We start from the raw sequence: 16395 nt of genomic DNA on the forward strand, positions 1-16395 counted from the left end.
GCCGCGGGGACCTGCTGGCCGCTTCCAGGAAAGGCGTGGGGCCAGGATAGACAGGGAGCTTGCCTTAGCAGCAGCACAGCAGGGCTTTTACTTTTAGCAGCCGGAGATCATGATCAACTGGGAGAGTCTCCGGGATTGACCAGTCGGCAACTACTACTCTAATACATCCCCTCCGCCCCACCAGGGCTGAACTGTTCCCTAAAGAGCATAGCCTGGATCCTGCTATACAGTTGGCTCTGGGAATATTATCACTAGCTACTGGTATTACCAGCCAATTTCCAGCTAGTTAACACTCCCTTGCCCTCCCACAGTGTATTTTATGCAAGTAAAAAAAAAAAGTGTCAGTACACTGTGCTATACAAACATTTAAAACACTGCATGGGTGGGGAGACTTGTGACTGTCAACACTGGCTAGCCAAATCAAATTTGTAACACTGCTCCTACTGAATGGTTTTCTAAACAGCCCTGAAACCCAGCAGACATTCTGAATTCCAGTTATGGAAACATTCCTCCTTCGGGCCATGAGCCAGTTTACCAAAGAGAGCTTAGCGGGACAGGAGAAACAGAATTCCTCTGTCTCCCTTCACATGTGCAGATGCCTTTGTGATGCTTCGCATGTTTGACAGGACTAAAATAAAGTGGACACATCTCAAATTTTCAGCCACACAATTCAATTTGGGGCACTTAGACTGGGTGGTGAGTGTTCTCTCCCTCCCTCTTCTCTGGGTTACTGGCTGCTGCATTGCTTCTCAATTGAACCCTAAGGCAGAAAAGCAAAATGTTTATGGGAACCCCCATCCCATGGTTACTCCACAGGTTCTTCTGTGGAGGCACAGTACCGCCGCACTTCATGTACTCCGGGCCAGAAGAACCATCGTAGGACTCGTACCAGGGTCTTCTCTACCCCCAAATGCCCCCCAAAAAGATGACTATGAGCAAGACTTAATACAGCGTTCTGGTGTTTTTGAGGTACTAGGATCTGCTGTACCTTCTGCCCCTGTACTGGTGCAACCCGGTATAAGAGATCCTTCTTCATTATGAAGTAGGGTCCTCGTCCCTGGGTTTTTCCTTCCACGGGGACCCCATCTATTTCAGTCACCTCCTTCCTAATGTTGTCATACCTTGGGTCTTCTGCCTGGTCCTGTCCAAAATTTCCTCTCCCGGGGCTAATCTGCCCAAGATCTAGGGGCCCAGTCTCTGTTGCCTCTACTGGTTCAGAAGCATTAGGGTGGGAGTCAGACTCAGGTGCTTCTCCCTCCTGTGTGGCCTCCTTTTCAGCTGCGCGGATCCGCCTACCTACAAGAGTGACCCTCTGGCTTTGGGCCAGTATTCGGGTTCCCAAGGCCTTAGCTGCCCTTCTTTCCCTTTTTGTCTTTCTACCCTGTCTGGGAGTGGAGAACAAATCTGGGGATATTTCAGAGAAGATTGGGGGTTGACAGTCTGCTGTGGATGCCTCACCAATTTTTGCGCCCCCATCTTTCTCCAATCCCCCTACTGGGAGTAAGTTTCCAAACCCTGGGAAGTCCCTCCCTATGAGCACCGGGGATCGGAGTTTAGGGTCTACAGCTGCTGCTACCTCAGTAGTGTTCCCTTGGATCTCAATTTTTACTGGGATGGTGGGGTAGTAGCTAACTGTCACATGGACACGTTATCCCTGTATGTTTAGCCTGTAGCAGCTATCTACGCTTCAGGAGCTTCCCTGAGATAAGCGTGATAGCACTCCCCGAATCAACCAGTGCCGTGGTCCCTACCCCATTTAGTTTCACTGGTCTGGTATACATATGTGGGGTTAGTGAGACCCCCCACAAGGTGGATTAGGGAGCATGGATCTGCCCAGCTCCCCAAGTTACACTGCATAGGCTCCTCAGCATTGGGACACTGTGCAGCTATGTGTCCCCACTCCCCGCAGGCATAACATCTGTATGAAGCCCTAGGCGTTCCCCGGTATCTTGGTTTGGGCAGTCTAACATCACGATCCTCTTCTCCCTCAGTGCTCCGACTCTTTGTGGCCTCTGATGGGCCTTCAGCCTCTCTCTTTTTCCACCTGGGCCCTCCTGGTGGCCCAACCACCCGGACTTTAGGGTTTGGTGCTGCTAGTTTAACCCGGGGTGCTTCTTCCTTAACTGGTCGGGTCAGCTCCCTCGCTGTCCTTCACCTCTCTACCAGGGCGACAACCTCATCATAGGTGGAGGGTTCGTTCTGGCTTACCCAGGCATGAAGGTCTGGTGGGAGTCCCTTCATGTATCAGTCGATGACCAGAACCGCTAGTATCTCTTCCGGACTCCGGAACTCTGTTTGCAACCACTTTCGTGCGAGATGGATGAGGTCATACAATTGGGACCGTGGGGTTTTGTCTTCCTGGTGGGCCCGTGATACTGCTGGGCCCGCACTGCTGTCGTTACCCCAGATCTGGCCAGGATCTCTGCTTTCAGCTGGGGGTAGTCTGCCGCAGCCTCTTCACGCAGATCATGGGAGGCCTTCTGGGCCTCCCCACACAGGAATGGGGCAAGGATACCAGACCACTGATCTCAAGGCCAGGCCTCCCATAGGGCTGTCCTCTCAAAGGCCAGAAGGTATGCCTCTACATCATCCTCCCATGTCATTTTCTGCAGCCAATGGCTGGCCCGTATGAGCCGCGTCCCACCATGGCCATGATTCAGCTCTGTAAGGGACTTTACCTGGTTCACCAGTTCCCACAACATAGCTCGGTCTTGAGCAGCCTAGTCCATCAGCAGGTGATTAGTCTCTTGCTGCAGCCACACTGCCTCCTGTTGGGCAGCTGCCTGGACACGGGTAGCCTCCTGCTGGGCCGCCGTAGCTTGTATCAGTGCCCGCACTATGTCATCCATGGTGGTGAAACAAAATAAACCCTCTTCCTTTTTTTTTTTTTTAAATCACCCTCCTTCTTCTGCCGTGCTGTGCACCCCACGATCCCACTCCTGACACCAGTGTGACAAAGTTCCTCCTCTATCTTGGTGGGTCCTGCACTTATTGGCGGAGTTTCTTGCCTCAGAGATTCACCATGTGAGTTGGGGAACAGCCCAGAGACCTTTCCCTCTGGAAGAACCCACAGTCCAGGTCAATTGGGAGGTTTGAGGGGGAACCCGGGCCCGCCCTCTACTCCGGGTTCCAGCCCAGGGCCCTGTGGACTGCAGCTGTCTATAGTGCCTCCTGTAACAGCTGCATGACAGCTACAACTCCCTGGGCTACTTCCCCATGGCTTCCTCCAAATACCTTCCTTATTCTCACCACAGGACCTTCCTCCTGGTGTCTGATAACGCTTGTGCTCCTCAGTCCTCCAGCAGCACACCCTCTCACTCTCAGCTCCTTGCGCCTCTTGCTCCCAGCTCCTCACACTTTCACACTACAAACTGAAGTGAGCTCCTTTTAAAACCCAGGTGCCCTGATTAGCCTGCCTTAATTGATTCTAGCAGCTTCTTCTTAATTGGCTCCAGGTGTCCTAATTAGCCTACCTGCCTTAACTGGTTCTAGCAGGTTCCTGATCACTCTAGTGCAGCCCCTTCTCTGGTCAGTCAGGGAACAGAAAACTACTCATCCAGTGACCAGTATATTTGCCCTCTACCAGACTCCTGTACCCCACTGGTCTGGGTCTGTCACACCACTAACTGCTGATGAATGTTAAGTGGCAAAGTGTTCCAGGGTTGGTTCGTTTCTTTAAATAGGCAAAGCACCTACCCTGGGAATAGTAGAAGAAGAGAAATAAACAGGGACAACCATCTTTTGACTGCAAATCTAGCTACGGGTTATAACTAGGGCTGGTTGGGGACATGGAAGGATACAGAGTGTACATGTACCTCAGAATAGCCATTAGCCTGACAGTGAGAGCACTCACCTAGAATGTGAGACTCTGGTTCAAACCAGACTATTGGGCGAGTCTTGGTCTCTCATTTTTTCACAAAATCATTCAATAGGTGTTCATTCCATATTGTAACAAAGACAAATATTGAAACCTTGAAGTGTTTCATGAAACAAGTCTTATTTTCTGGCCAGCCTTAGTTATAACAGCATTTACACTGTTACAGTCCCTTCCCTCAAGGATCTCAAAAAGTGTTCAAACATTAATGATTTAAGACTCAGCATTTCTGTGACAGTTAAGCAGTATTATCCTCATTTTACTGATGGGCAAAAAAAACAGGTTTCCTGCTTCCCAGTACACTGGGAATAAATTATATAGTTGCTAGTTCTTATATTTCATTTATCAGCACATCTCAAAGCACTTTACAAGGGAAGTCCGTATCATTGGCCCCATTTTACAGATGGGGAAACAGAGGCACAGAGGAAGCTACTAGCCCAAGGTCTCAGTGACTGGAGACTTGGTTTCTAGTCTTGGCTCTGAGTCCCCGTTCAGCACCCTATCCACTGGATCCTGCTGCCTCCCTCAACACAACTATAGGAGCATATGATTTGCTATACAGAATCAAATGATTGCTGCATCAAATTAGATATCCTGACATCTTTGTCCATCCACCCCTCCCTAGCCACCAAGCAATGAAAAATACCCAGTTCTTTAGAGGAAACCTAAGCACCCCATAAGGCAATCTGCCAATGGTACCGAGAGGGGGAAAAAAAATCCCTCCGGATGTGATCAGCTTACAGGGATAGTCTATTTTTTTGTCAAGGTCCAAATTTCTTGGTCAATGTATAATCAAGATCCAGACTTCAGAGAAAATAAAAAACAACATAACAATAAGTAAATAAAAAGATTTCAGGGTCCATTCAAAAGCATCTGGCGGACCAGATTTGGCCCCAAGTCCATCTATTGACTACTCCAGCTTACAGTCTGAAACATGAGCGTTACTTGACACTGCTTTAGCATACACCAATGCAAATCTTACTTGTGAGAGTTGCCCCACCCTTTTCAATATCTAGCCACAGTTTTGACCCTATGGCCTCTACAGTATTTATAGAGCACATATCTTTATTGTATCTAAGGTGCCTTTCTCTGAAGCTTTTCAATCCCAGCTACATTTCCTGAAGGTGACCTGCAGGGATATGGCAAGGAAAACATATTTTATGCTTTATAAAAGAAGCCTGAGTTTTTTTTTGTTTTTTTTTTGTTTATTTTTAAAACAATTTTTCCCCTGACTTTTACACATTAGGAATTAATGCCCTGTCTAGGCTAGAAGATACTGTGACGACAAGAGAACAAATGAAGTGACAGGAACCCAATAAGTGAAAGTTAAGCCTTTAAGAGGGGAAGGTCTTAGTTAAGACTGTTTAAAACTGTCTTGTCAGTTTGTTTATACCTATTTAACTTCAACCAATTAACATTCTGAATAAGCCTTTGTTAAAGGCTCAACACCCTCCTCCCCCACTTCAATTAAGGTATTAAGAGCTCATAAACATTCCTCATACCAGCCAGTGATCCTCCAAACCAGCTAGGGAAGACCCAAATTAATATTCTTGATATTTTTAAGGTGAAAAACTAGAAGAAAAGCTTAAAAAAAATCCTCTTTTCAGACTCTCTCTCCACATTATAAAGAACAAAAAAGGGTACAAGAGCAGATCTCTCTAAAGCCATTTGCAGGTCAGCTCTAAAGCCAGACTATTTTCAATTTTTAACACATCCAAATTTTCTAATTGCTTTAACTGTTATTCCAAAGGGAGAGATTTCTTCACATATCAACACTGACTCTTAAGTAGAGAAGAATAAATGCTACAGAGTCAGTGAATTCACTCAAAAATTTGAACACTTTCTTTTGATTGTGTTCACTCTTCTTGACTATTTTAACAAATGAGTTTACTGGAAAAAAAATCTTAATTGAAAGAGCCAATGCTAAGGAATTTTAGTAAAAAGTGATTGTTGAGTTTGATTACCAGTATTTGCATAGCATCATTACTTGCCATTTCATTAACTTTTTCAATAAGCTATAACCATCTAGCAGTGGCACTATTCCTGTTAAAGCAGTCTGCTGCAGAACACTGAGGTTATTAGCCTAAATTCCAAAGGATACTGAATTGCCTCTGGTTTCACACCTGCAGCGGGGGGCCTGCATTTCTGCACACAAAGGTTCTGAACGTGTGCATTAGGAGCAGGAGTATTGCCCTTTAAAAAAAAAAAAAAAAAAACACCACACCTCAGAGAGGTCTCGTGAAGCATTACAGTTCGCAAAGCATTTCGAAATTCTCAGATGGCAAACACTACTGACTACATGCAAGTTTTGTTTCCAATCAAGGACCCCAAACCCACTCTTCCAGGCCTGAAAACAGTGACAACTCCTGATCCATACAGACCCTAAACCCCACACGAGGAAACAAGGGGGAGCCCAACTGATATTAACAAAAACAGCAAGGATCTTCTGGCTGAAGAGAAGACAAAGGAGACCACGTCTCTGGAGTAGCAGAAGAGCTAGTAGCTCCCAGATGGCACCTGGGAGAAAAGCTGGCAATACCCCCAGCCTGGGCAAAGAAGTCCATTACTAGAGCGAGTGAGGCTCAGCCCCGGGTGGAAGCAGAGGGGCCACATGGCAGCTGCAGGCAGATCGCCCCCAACCCACTCCCTGAGTGCAGTGAAACGGGGGAGGGGCGAACCTCTCCCCCTTCCCTTCCCAGGCACAAGGCCAAGCCCGGCGCTCACCTCCCTTTTTAGGGGCTGAGAAGCTTCCCACCGACTCCTTCCACGTCAACGCAGCTCACCTGCCAGCATCCCCAGGCCAGCTACAGGAAGTCACGTGATCCCGCCTCTTCCGGGAGGGAAGGCCGCCCGCGCCTCGCTAGTGCATGCTGGGAATTGTAGTCCTTGTCCAGCTCAATCGCTCTCCGCCCGGCTGAGTTCCCCCCGCACTGGGGCAATAGCGTAGCGGTCACGCTAGCGAGTTGCCGCGCTGCCCGCGAGCTGTGGCGGCTGCTGCATTTTCTTCCCAGTGCCACTCCCACGTCCCGCACCGTGCACACCCATCAGACGTCAAGAATTGTAACATTCAAAAAGCAGCCAGAGAACACTTCAAGCTCCCATGTCACTCGATTACAGATCTCAAAGTCGCAACACTCCAACAAAAAAACTTCAAAAACAGACTCCAATGAGAAACTGCTGAATTGGAATTAATTTGCAAACTGGACGTCATTAAATTAGGCTTGAATAGCTCAGTGGTTTGAGTATTAGCCTGCTAAACCCAGGGTTGTGAGTTCAATCCTTGAGGGGGCCACTTGGGTATCTGGGGGCAAAATCAGTACTTGGTCCTGCTAGTGAAGGCAGGGGGCTGGACTCGATGACCTTTCAAGGTCCCTTCCAGTTCTAGGAGATGGGATATCTCCATTAATTAAGACTGGGAGTGGATGGGTAATTACACAAAGTAAAAAGAACAGGAGTACTTGTGGCACCTTAGAGACTAACAAATTTATTAGAGCATAAACTTTTGTGGACTACAGCCCACTTCTTCAGATGCATATAGAGTGGAATAAATATTGAGGAGATATATATACACACATACAGAGAGCATGAACAGGTGGGAATTGTCTTACCAACTCTGAGAGGCCAATTAAGTAAGAGAAAAAAAATTTTTGAAGTGATAATCAAGATAGCCCAGTACAGACAGTTTGATAAGAAGTAGTCCATGAAAGCTTATGTTCTAATAAATTTGTTAGTCTCTAAGGTGCCACAAGTACTCCTGTTCTTTTTGCGGCTACAGACTAACACGGCTGCTACTCTGAAACCTACACAAAGTAAAACTATTTCCCCATGTTAATATTCCCCCTATTGTTACTTACACCTTCTTGACAACTGTTGGAAATGGGCCATCCTGATTATCACTACAAAAGGGTGTTTTTCTCCTGCTGATAATAGCTCACCTTAACTGAGCACTCTCATTATAATTGGTATGGCAACACCCATTTTTTCATGTCCTCTGTGTATCTTCCTACTGTATTTGCATCAGATGAAGTGGGTTTTAGCCCACGAAAACTTATGCTCAAATAAATTTGTTAGTCTCTAAGGTGCCACAAGGACTCCTTGTTCTTTTTGCTGATACAGACTAACACGGCTACCACTCTGAAACCTGTCACCCATGGGACTGTTATTTTTAGTCCTTCTCCTAACACTGGACCCCTGTGGAGCTTTTTAGAAAGCAGGGGCAGGTTTTGGGGGTCCCCCAAAGTACTTACACAGGGTAAGGGAGGGATGATAAAACCCCAGGACCACTGTAGACTGGGAGGGCTGCTAGCTGGACAAACTTCCGGGGGCAGGTTCAAGGGAAACCCAGTTAATGTGACACAATAACTATTGCCACGGGAGATCTGCGCACATTAGCTTCCCAGCTGGCAGCTGTGGGGGGGAAAGGGGAAGCCCCAAGCCAGTTTCCAGAGGATAATGACATCATGTGAGAGACAACTTCAGGGCCAGGCACCGCAGAAACAGCTAGCCAAGTAACAACGTGCGCCCCTGGCAGCCCCATCGAGCCCGTTCCCAGGCACAGGCGAAGCCCGGGTTCCCATTCTGCACCATCAACCCCCGGCGCCCTTCTGCTGCTCAGCACGTCCCGCCGGGTCTACATGCCACCCGGAGTTTTCCTCTTTTACCGTGGCCCCTCTTGTAATAAACACACCACCCCGGCGACCCTCTGAGCTAATGATTTCATTGACCCCTCCACGTGGAGACACCCTGGTTATTTAAGAAGACTCTGATGCATTCTGGAGGGAGATAAGAGATCTCCAACGGAAGCAAATAGGGGCTGTTTTATGAGCATTTACTGAGCTCATTTCCAATTATTCTTCCCGTAGTCAGGGCCGGCTCTAGGCACCAGCGTCCCAAGCATGTGCTTGGGGCAGCACTTTTCAAGGGGCGGCACTCCGGCCCTTTGAGGCAGCACTCTGGCCCTTTTTTTGTTTTGTTGCGGGAGCGTCACTCCGCTTTTTTTTATTTTTTTGGGGGTGGCAAAAAACCTGGAGGCGGTCCTGCCCCTAGTCCACAAAGAAATATTCCGGGGGAGGGGGAGACTGGGCAGGGGGCCCGCTTCCACACTGGGTTGCTAGCTACCACTGCTCTGGCACTTAGCACGTTTCTAAGGGAGCGTTAGGGGGTGGCTAGAGACGCGGCATTAAGTAGCTCTCCCTGTCTCCGAACTACGTTTCCCAGCAGCCAGTGAGGAAAAGGCCAGAAGGGGCGGGCGAGGGTACAAAGAGAGCTAGCGATACCTGTTCACACAGGTACGAGACAGAGGTGAGTAACAGGTGAGTAAACCTAGGCGGGGGAAGGGAGGCGCGGCGCATTTGGCTTGGGCGCTTATGGCTGCGTGAGGCTAACTGCCTCGGTAACTCTCAGCCGCGCTTGGTCCCCTTGGAGAAGGCAGAGCGGCCGGCCGGCGCTAAAGCCGTGTAGAAGTTGTGAAAGCAAACAAGCTAAGATGGACTCAATTCAATGAAGGAAAGGGTGCAGGGGAGACACGTGGCTTCAGCACACTCTGATTTGGAGGTGAAGCTGCGCCTTCCGGAAAGAGTGTGGGGTTGTTTGTCTGTCTTTCTTTCTTCGTGTTTAAGCCACTTTGCAATGCAGTGGGAGGGGAGGCCAGGCGAGTGTTTTTTCGCTTGTCTACAAGGGCACGCAGCTCTAATTAAACTCTCCCCCAAAGTGACTCCCGAAAGAGGAGGCAGAAGCCTTTGGCGGGGAGGAGAGGGAGAGGGAAAGGCTGCTCATCCGCAAGGCGGCTCCTTGCTCTGGGGGAGAGGAGTGGCCCGCACGTGCCAGCGGCTCTGCATCTGCCCGCTGCCCAAGCGCTCTGCGGCTTATATGACCTGTGTGGGAGGCCGCACGCAGCAATTCTCGACCCGCGTGCAACACGGGTGGCCATGCTCCGGGGCTTTGAATGCCGTCTCTGTTCTCCCTCCCAGGGGGGAGAGGCTGAGCTAAGGGGGGGAGGAGGATGATGCCCTTCTCCAGCTCCGGGTCGGAGGAAGCCTTCGACTACTTGTTCAAGATCATCCTGATCGGAGACTCCAACGTGGGGAAGACCTGCGTGGTGCACCGCTTCAAGTCGGGGCAGTACCACGAGAAGCAGCAGAACACCATCGGGGTGGACTTCACCGTGCGCTCGCTGGAGATCGATGGCAAGAAGGTGAAGGTTAGTGGCTGTCGCAGGCTCGGTGGTGACCCAGAGCAGGGGACAGTTCGGACTAAACATCCTGATCAGCACGGGGGGGGCGGGGAGGAGACGAGTCCTCCCTCTGCTCATGTGCCCTGCGCGGGACAAACTAGCTGCCTGCACCCGAGGACGGGGCAGGAAGAAATAGGTTGCAATGACTAGGAAACTGAGCGATGTTGTAGCCCGCGGTGGATCTGCGCTGTGCTGCAAGGGACCCCCCCCCCCCCCCCCCCCCCCCCGCACCTGCCCGAAACTTACCTGCAGCAAGCCCTGCCTGTTGTTCCAGCCCTGGGCAAAGCTGAGTGCACGCTGCCTCTTGAACCCACGGGTGGGCTCCTCTTGTGATGAGAAGATACCCCCTCTGGAGGGCTACAGCTCGAATACCGCTTATGCCCTCTGAGCCAGGTCACAACAAGTGAGTGCTAACTTGCAGGTGGGGTGGGCCATCCCTGTTCCTGTCAACCGCCATGGATGGGGGAAACTGTGTCTCCTAGTTCAAGCACAGGCTACATACACATGGGTTTTGTTCCCATCTCTGCCCAGATTTCCCCTTGGCCTCCAAATTGCTCATTATGCCTTGTGTGCCTGGTAAAATGAGCTGGACTCATCCTTAGTAATTCTGCTGAAGACCAGGGAAGAACTTGCCCCCCTAGATGTAAATATAGTATTCTAGTGTGCTCCAAAGGAACAGCAGGGTAAAACCTGAGTGCTGTCTGTCTGCATTATTTGCGCATGTATTTTGACTTGTATGTACATTTAAAAAAAATTATAATCTTGAGGATTAACCCCTGATGGAAATAGATGAGCTATTTGAAGGCTGGTTTGGGCGTGGGCCTCTCCCCCTAACTTCTGTGGTGAAGAGGATAGCACCCTAGAAGCTGAATCCAGTGATCAAGTGGGAGACATGAATTTGGGTCTTTGCTCTCCCCAAGATCTGCAATTCCTTGAATGGCAGCGCACTCAACTCTGAGGAAAGCTGAAGAACTGGGATACTGTGATGATTGGCACAATAGAAAAACTTAGCTAGCGCATATTTTGAGCTTCCTCCCAGCTCCGCTCCGAGTATTTGGTGATAGAATAGACTGATGGATTTCATCCTTTTCCATACCTTGGTTGCACAAGATACTGTCTCTTTTCTTCCCTCCCACTCCTAAGGACACAACATGTTCGCCCTCTCTATAATACAGTTACAAACCAGTTAGGGAAAATAATTCCTCCAGAATAATGTCCAAGCCACATTATAGCATGGTTTGGTTCTGTCTGCATAGACCAGCCTGAATTGTGTTATAACTATGCTGCACCTTGGTTATAACATAGTTTGTCACATCTACACAGGCAAAACCAAACCATCTTGTCAGTAGGTTCACTAAAGTGGCTGTAGCCTTAGGCTATGTCTACACTCCCATATATATCATCAAAACTTATGTCGCTCAGGGTGTAAATAAGCCAACGCCCTGAGTGACCCAATTACACTGACCTAAGCACCGGTGTGCGCAGCACTATGTTGGCAGGGGAGCTTCTCCCACGGACATAACTGCTGCTGTTCATTGGGGGGGTGGATTAATTAAGTCGACGGGAGAGAGCTCTCCCATCAGCCTAGAGCATCTGCACTACAGAGCTTACAACGTTGTAGCTGCATCGGTGGAGCTGCGCTGCTAGAAGATCTCTAGGGTGGCCATACCCTGAGTGTAGATAAGGCCTAGTAGTATTGAATATCATAAATTCCAATGTCAAGTATCAGAGGGTAGCCGTGTTAGTCTGTATCCACAAAAACAACAACGAGTCCGGTGGCACCTTAAATTCCAGTGCAAACTCTGAAGTGGCATTCACTAGACTTCACTGGCATTACTACTTTTTTCTTTTTCTTCTGCAGATCCAGGTGTGGGACACAGCGGGCCAGGAGCGCTTCCGGACGATAACTCAGAGTTACTATCGCAGTGCCCATGGTGCCATCCTTGCTTATGACCTTACCAGGAGGTCCACATTTGAATCTATTCCTCATTGGATTAATGAAATTGAAAAATATGGAGCTGCTAACTTAGTCCTGATGTTAATTGGTAAGTCAAACTTTTTTTCTATTTTAGCTTATTTTTGATACATAACCTTAACCTCCCCCCCCTTCCCCACACTTCATCTCAGACTCTAGTTACATGAATTTTTCAAAATACAGAGAACAGAATGAGTGTAGTAACTTGAGCTATATGTTTTTGAAAGAAAATGTCCCATTCCTGTCTATACTGCAGAACCAAGCAATATCAAGTATTCATATCCTATTCCTTGTTTTTGCCCCATTATAATAGAAAAAGCTTACTGCAACTCTCTTGAGGTCACCGGATATGGGCTCACTTTCAGAAATGATGAATTTGGCCCAATGGTTCCAATACGCACGAGCATAACAAGTTGTCAATGGGCAAAAATGCACCCATCTCAAACCCCTCTTTGATATTCCATATGTTCGCCTTCTTGTGTCCGTTCTACTGACGTGCACTTGCTTCTACTGCCCAGGGCGGCTGATCCTAAGTGGAAACAGGTTAGCAATGGGGACCCTCTTCCAGAGCAGGAAGGCTGCTGCCTGTGTCTCTCCCTTTCTTTCCTCACAGACAAGGAGAGTGGTTGATGGGAAGCTGGGTTATTCCTCCCGTCCCTCCCTCCTGCAATCAGAAGTTGTAGTTATTGTTGCTCTCAGCCACAGGAAAGAGGGTTGAGCTGGCAAAGTGAGAGCCTGCCGCTTTTGCCTGTTCTGTTATCAGCACTGTGCTGAGAGCGGCATATTTATACAAGCTGCAGAACAACAAACTGACTTGGCCCCATACCTTGGCAAGGCTGGACCCCCAAGCCTGGTAGCTGTGGGGTCTGAGCCTGTGCTAACACACTTTAAAATACTATACTCCTATTTATGAAGAATTAGGTAAGTCCTTCCTAGTAGTCTTCTGAAGACATGACGTGAAAAACAAGTTCTGACTTGCATGGAGTTGTAGATCTTGGTGTGAACAAGGGAATAGGCATCACTTGAACTCTATAGCCCTTAGTCTGTTTATTATTTCTTTCCTGAAATGGAAACACAATCTATTATGCTCAACAAACAAATGAAGAAAGCCCTAAACTCTTTAGAAAATGTCCAGTATAGATTCAGTGTCTCAGAATAAAACATTGACTGTATTTGAAAGGTTGGTACTGCTTAGCTTTTACTTGCTACTCAGACTGTCTACTGAATCTTTCCCATCTATTCAGTTATATATTAATTCATTCTGGTGTAAATTTTTAATGCAAAATAATTTGATTCCTACCCTTTAACATTTGAAATAGGGGGGGAGGGGGGACAGAGAGGAGAGATGTAAGAAAATAAACAGATACACTATAAAGCTGGGGTGTAGGTTTTTTTATAAAGCCCCTCTAGAAAAAGATTGACTCCTGACAGTATACATTTTGAATTTGCTGAAAAGACAAGTTTCAACATCCTTGAGCAATTTGAAAGTTATCACTAGTAAAATATCGTACATGCCAGGAGAATATGGAAGTTCAGGCAGGGGAAGAAAACCTGTTTTATAAGATGGATATGCAACTTTATAACCATTAAAACACACATTATATATAAAAATAAATTAAATAGCCTTAACTCAAACTCTAATTTCTCAAGCAGTGTTTTTCCTACTTTGATTTCTATTATCAATGGAAACATTTTTCATTGGTTTGTGTGTGTACAGTGAAATTGATGTTTAATGACACTATTATTAGCTAGAGGTGCCTTCTGGTTTTGGACTAGATTTTGATTTATACTAATTGACTGCATAACAGTTCTATTTGCATATGCAAAGTTGCTGCTTATTTATATTTAAATTGTAGCCTATATAAAGCTGGCCAACAGTGATAGGTTTCATGTACCTTCTGACTTTACCCCAAAACTCCTTAATTGTAATACTGGATCTTGTTAATATCCAAAGCTGGGAAGGTATTCCCTTACCACAGGCTGAGGCTATAAATGTTTCTATTTTCCCCTAGGAGACCTGAATTAGTCCAGCAATATCCCAGTATTGTTGAGATCTCAGCATCCACCTAAAGATATAGGCCAAATTAATTTGGTAGTACCAGAATATATATGGCTTCCATTAATAGTTTTCTGAATGGATGTTTGATACTGGTGAGAAAATTAACACAGATATTTGGAACATATGGAAACATGTTTTATAAGGAGCTATATTGTGCACAAGGTCCTCTTGGCATTTTGTGTGTGATATCCCTTTAACAGCTAACCTACCTAGAAAGAAAAAATAGCCACATTAGAAATAACACCTATATTGAACTGAATTCTCTAACTCAGCAAACCTCTAAGAAGTTACAAAGTGGTAGGTGAATCTAATTCTTTCCAAGTCAGTGCTCCTGCACCATTTCCCTTCAGCAAGTCTAGAAGCAAGAAAATGTATTAACAATTTGCAGCATGAATTTGGTAACCTTCACCACAGGCCCCAAAAAGTTGCTGTAGTTTCCATGCATGAAACTTTCTTGGTTTTAGTGTTCTGCTCACTAGAAATCTTGTTTGGCATAATTTTATTCCTTGGCACAAAATCCCTTTAAAAATAAATATTAAAAAAACATTGGGGAAACTAACCAATTGCATTGTTTGCATTCATACATTAGAATGCAGACCATTAATGGAAGCTTTTTTTTATTTAAAGGGAACAAATCGGATGTAGCGGAGAACCGCCAAGTCCTTTTTGAAGATGCCTGTACACTGGCAGAGAAGCATGGGCTATTGGCTGTGTTGGAGACTTCAGCCAAAGAGGCCCAGAATGTAGATGAGGTGTTTACATTAATGGCAAAGGAGCTGATAGCCCGCAACACCTTGCAGCTTCATGGAGGGCATCCTCCAAACAGCATCTATCTGGACTCCAGGCCAGTGATTGTTAGTCCAAATGTAGAGAAGTCCCAGTGCTCTTGCTGATGAGATGTCTCAATCATAAGAGCTGTGAAGGTGTGGCTGATGACTTCATACGTTTCCTGTTTGGCCTCAACCATCATTCTAATGTATCACTGCCTTGCTGTTTTGACCTGTAACTCTCTCCAGGAGATAGATGTTGCAATGGTCAAAAGTGCTGGCTTGCCTTGAACATGGCAGCTGTTGGTACTTAAGCAAAGACTTGGAGCTGAGAGGAGAAGACTAGGCGCTGCTAGCCTGCAAAGAACTGTGAAGACTCTTACTCCTAAATGGAAGCAACTGCCTTTGGATAAACTCTCTGAATAGAGTCTTCTGGCTGTGCCAGAGGCTGACTGTAACCAGGTTTTGTGCTGAATGTTTCCTTTAGGTCAGGATACACAACCTGCTGTAGGTCAAATTCTTTGGTCTTCATAAATAGCTTTACAATGTGTGACACGTGTACTTACACTTTTTTGTTCATGGCCGTTTGGCTTGCATTACTCCAGTGTTCAGATTTCCATTCAGGGAGATGCTGATGGCAGATCTGTTGCAGATACCACGCCATAACTTACTACTGGTATTGTAATCAAGTAGACAATGCTGCCACATCTATCTTCCTCCCTTTGCCAGACAACTTAGCTTCCATCCCTATTGCTTGCATAGCAGCCAGAACAATCTGACTGGTATGCCAGTGGGCCTAGGGGTACCCCCAGGACTTTTTTCCCAACTTCAGTGGGTGAGAACTGCCTTCAGTCTTCTTCTTTGGTCTTTCTGCTGACACTGACTGGTACCAGGGCCACATTTTGGTGGTTGCTGTTGTGATATAGACTCTCTAGTGAAACCCCTTCCAAGCCAATAGTAATGGCCAGAATTCAAATGAGAGATGAGACTCCCTATTATTTCTTACTAATCCCTTGCTTAAACCGAAGGGATGATTTTTAGTCAAAAGCCTATCTAAAACAGTTGCTGTTCAGGTTGTGGAAATGACACCATAGTTTAGTCTTAGAACTCAGAGATAGCTTTCAGGCTGCTGTACAGCTGCTTAGACAGGTAGAATGGCTCTCTAAGTACCGGTAATTGATTTTCAGTAATGAAACAGGATGGGGATGCCCTTAGTGCTGCTATTGGGTTGCATTTTTCAGTAAGACATTGGCCACCAAAAGCTGGCCCCAATACTGGTTTCAATCAAACTTTTGTATTGTGAAGCTTATCTTTAGCAAGGGGGCGTGTTTTTCCTGTCATGACCTTTCAAAAGTATTCTCTGCAAATCCAGAATTTCTTCACTGCTTTGGGAGATTTCTAATGAGAAATTTGAGGGGAGAGCTGTTAAAATGGGCAGTTGTGTTAACAGTGGACACATTTTTACCATTCCTGACAAAAGCTTCTGCT

General features: G+C 46.8%; 2 protein-coding genes across 3 annotated transcripts in view; one reads left to right on the forward strand and one right to left on the reverse strand.

Annotated features, from left to right (window-relative positions):
* SLC37A3 (solute carrier family 37 member 3) overlaps positions 1-6714 on the reverse strand; it is a 42804-nt gene extending 36090 nt beyond the window's left edge. Inside the window, exon 1 of one of the 2 annotated variants that reach the window (XM_034779287.1) lies at positions 6658-6714. The gene's annotated coding sequence lies outside the window, so the exon portion shown is untranslated. Of the gene's footprint in view, positions 1-6598 lie in introns of both variants that reach the window. The other variant, XM_034779279.1, reaches the window with a different exon arrangement.
* A 2403-nt stretch (positions 6715-9117) lies between these two features.
* Positions 9118-15639, forward strand: RAB19 (RAB19, member RAS oncogene family). Its single transcript, XM_034779299.1, has 4 exons — positions 9118-9186; positions 9844-10073; positions 11968-12151; positions 14768-15639. The coding sequence occupies exons 2-4, from the start codon at positions 9876-9878 to the stop codon at positions 15031-15033; spliced, it is 648 nt and encodes a 215-aa protein (XP_034635190.1). The 5' UTR covers positions 9118-9186; positions 9844-9875; the 3' UTR covers positions 15034-15639.
* Positions 15640-16395: the final 756 nt, after the last annotated feature.

This window comes from Trachemys scripta, chromosome 1 (genome assembly GCF_013100865.1).
Source record: "Trachemys scripta elegans isolate TJP31775 chromosome 1, CAS_Tse_1.0, whole genome shotgun sequence".
Taxonomy (NCBI): domain Eukaryota; kingdom Metazoa; phylum Chordata; order Testudines; family Emydidae; genus Trachemys; species Trachemys scripta.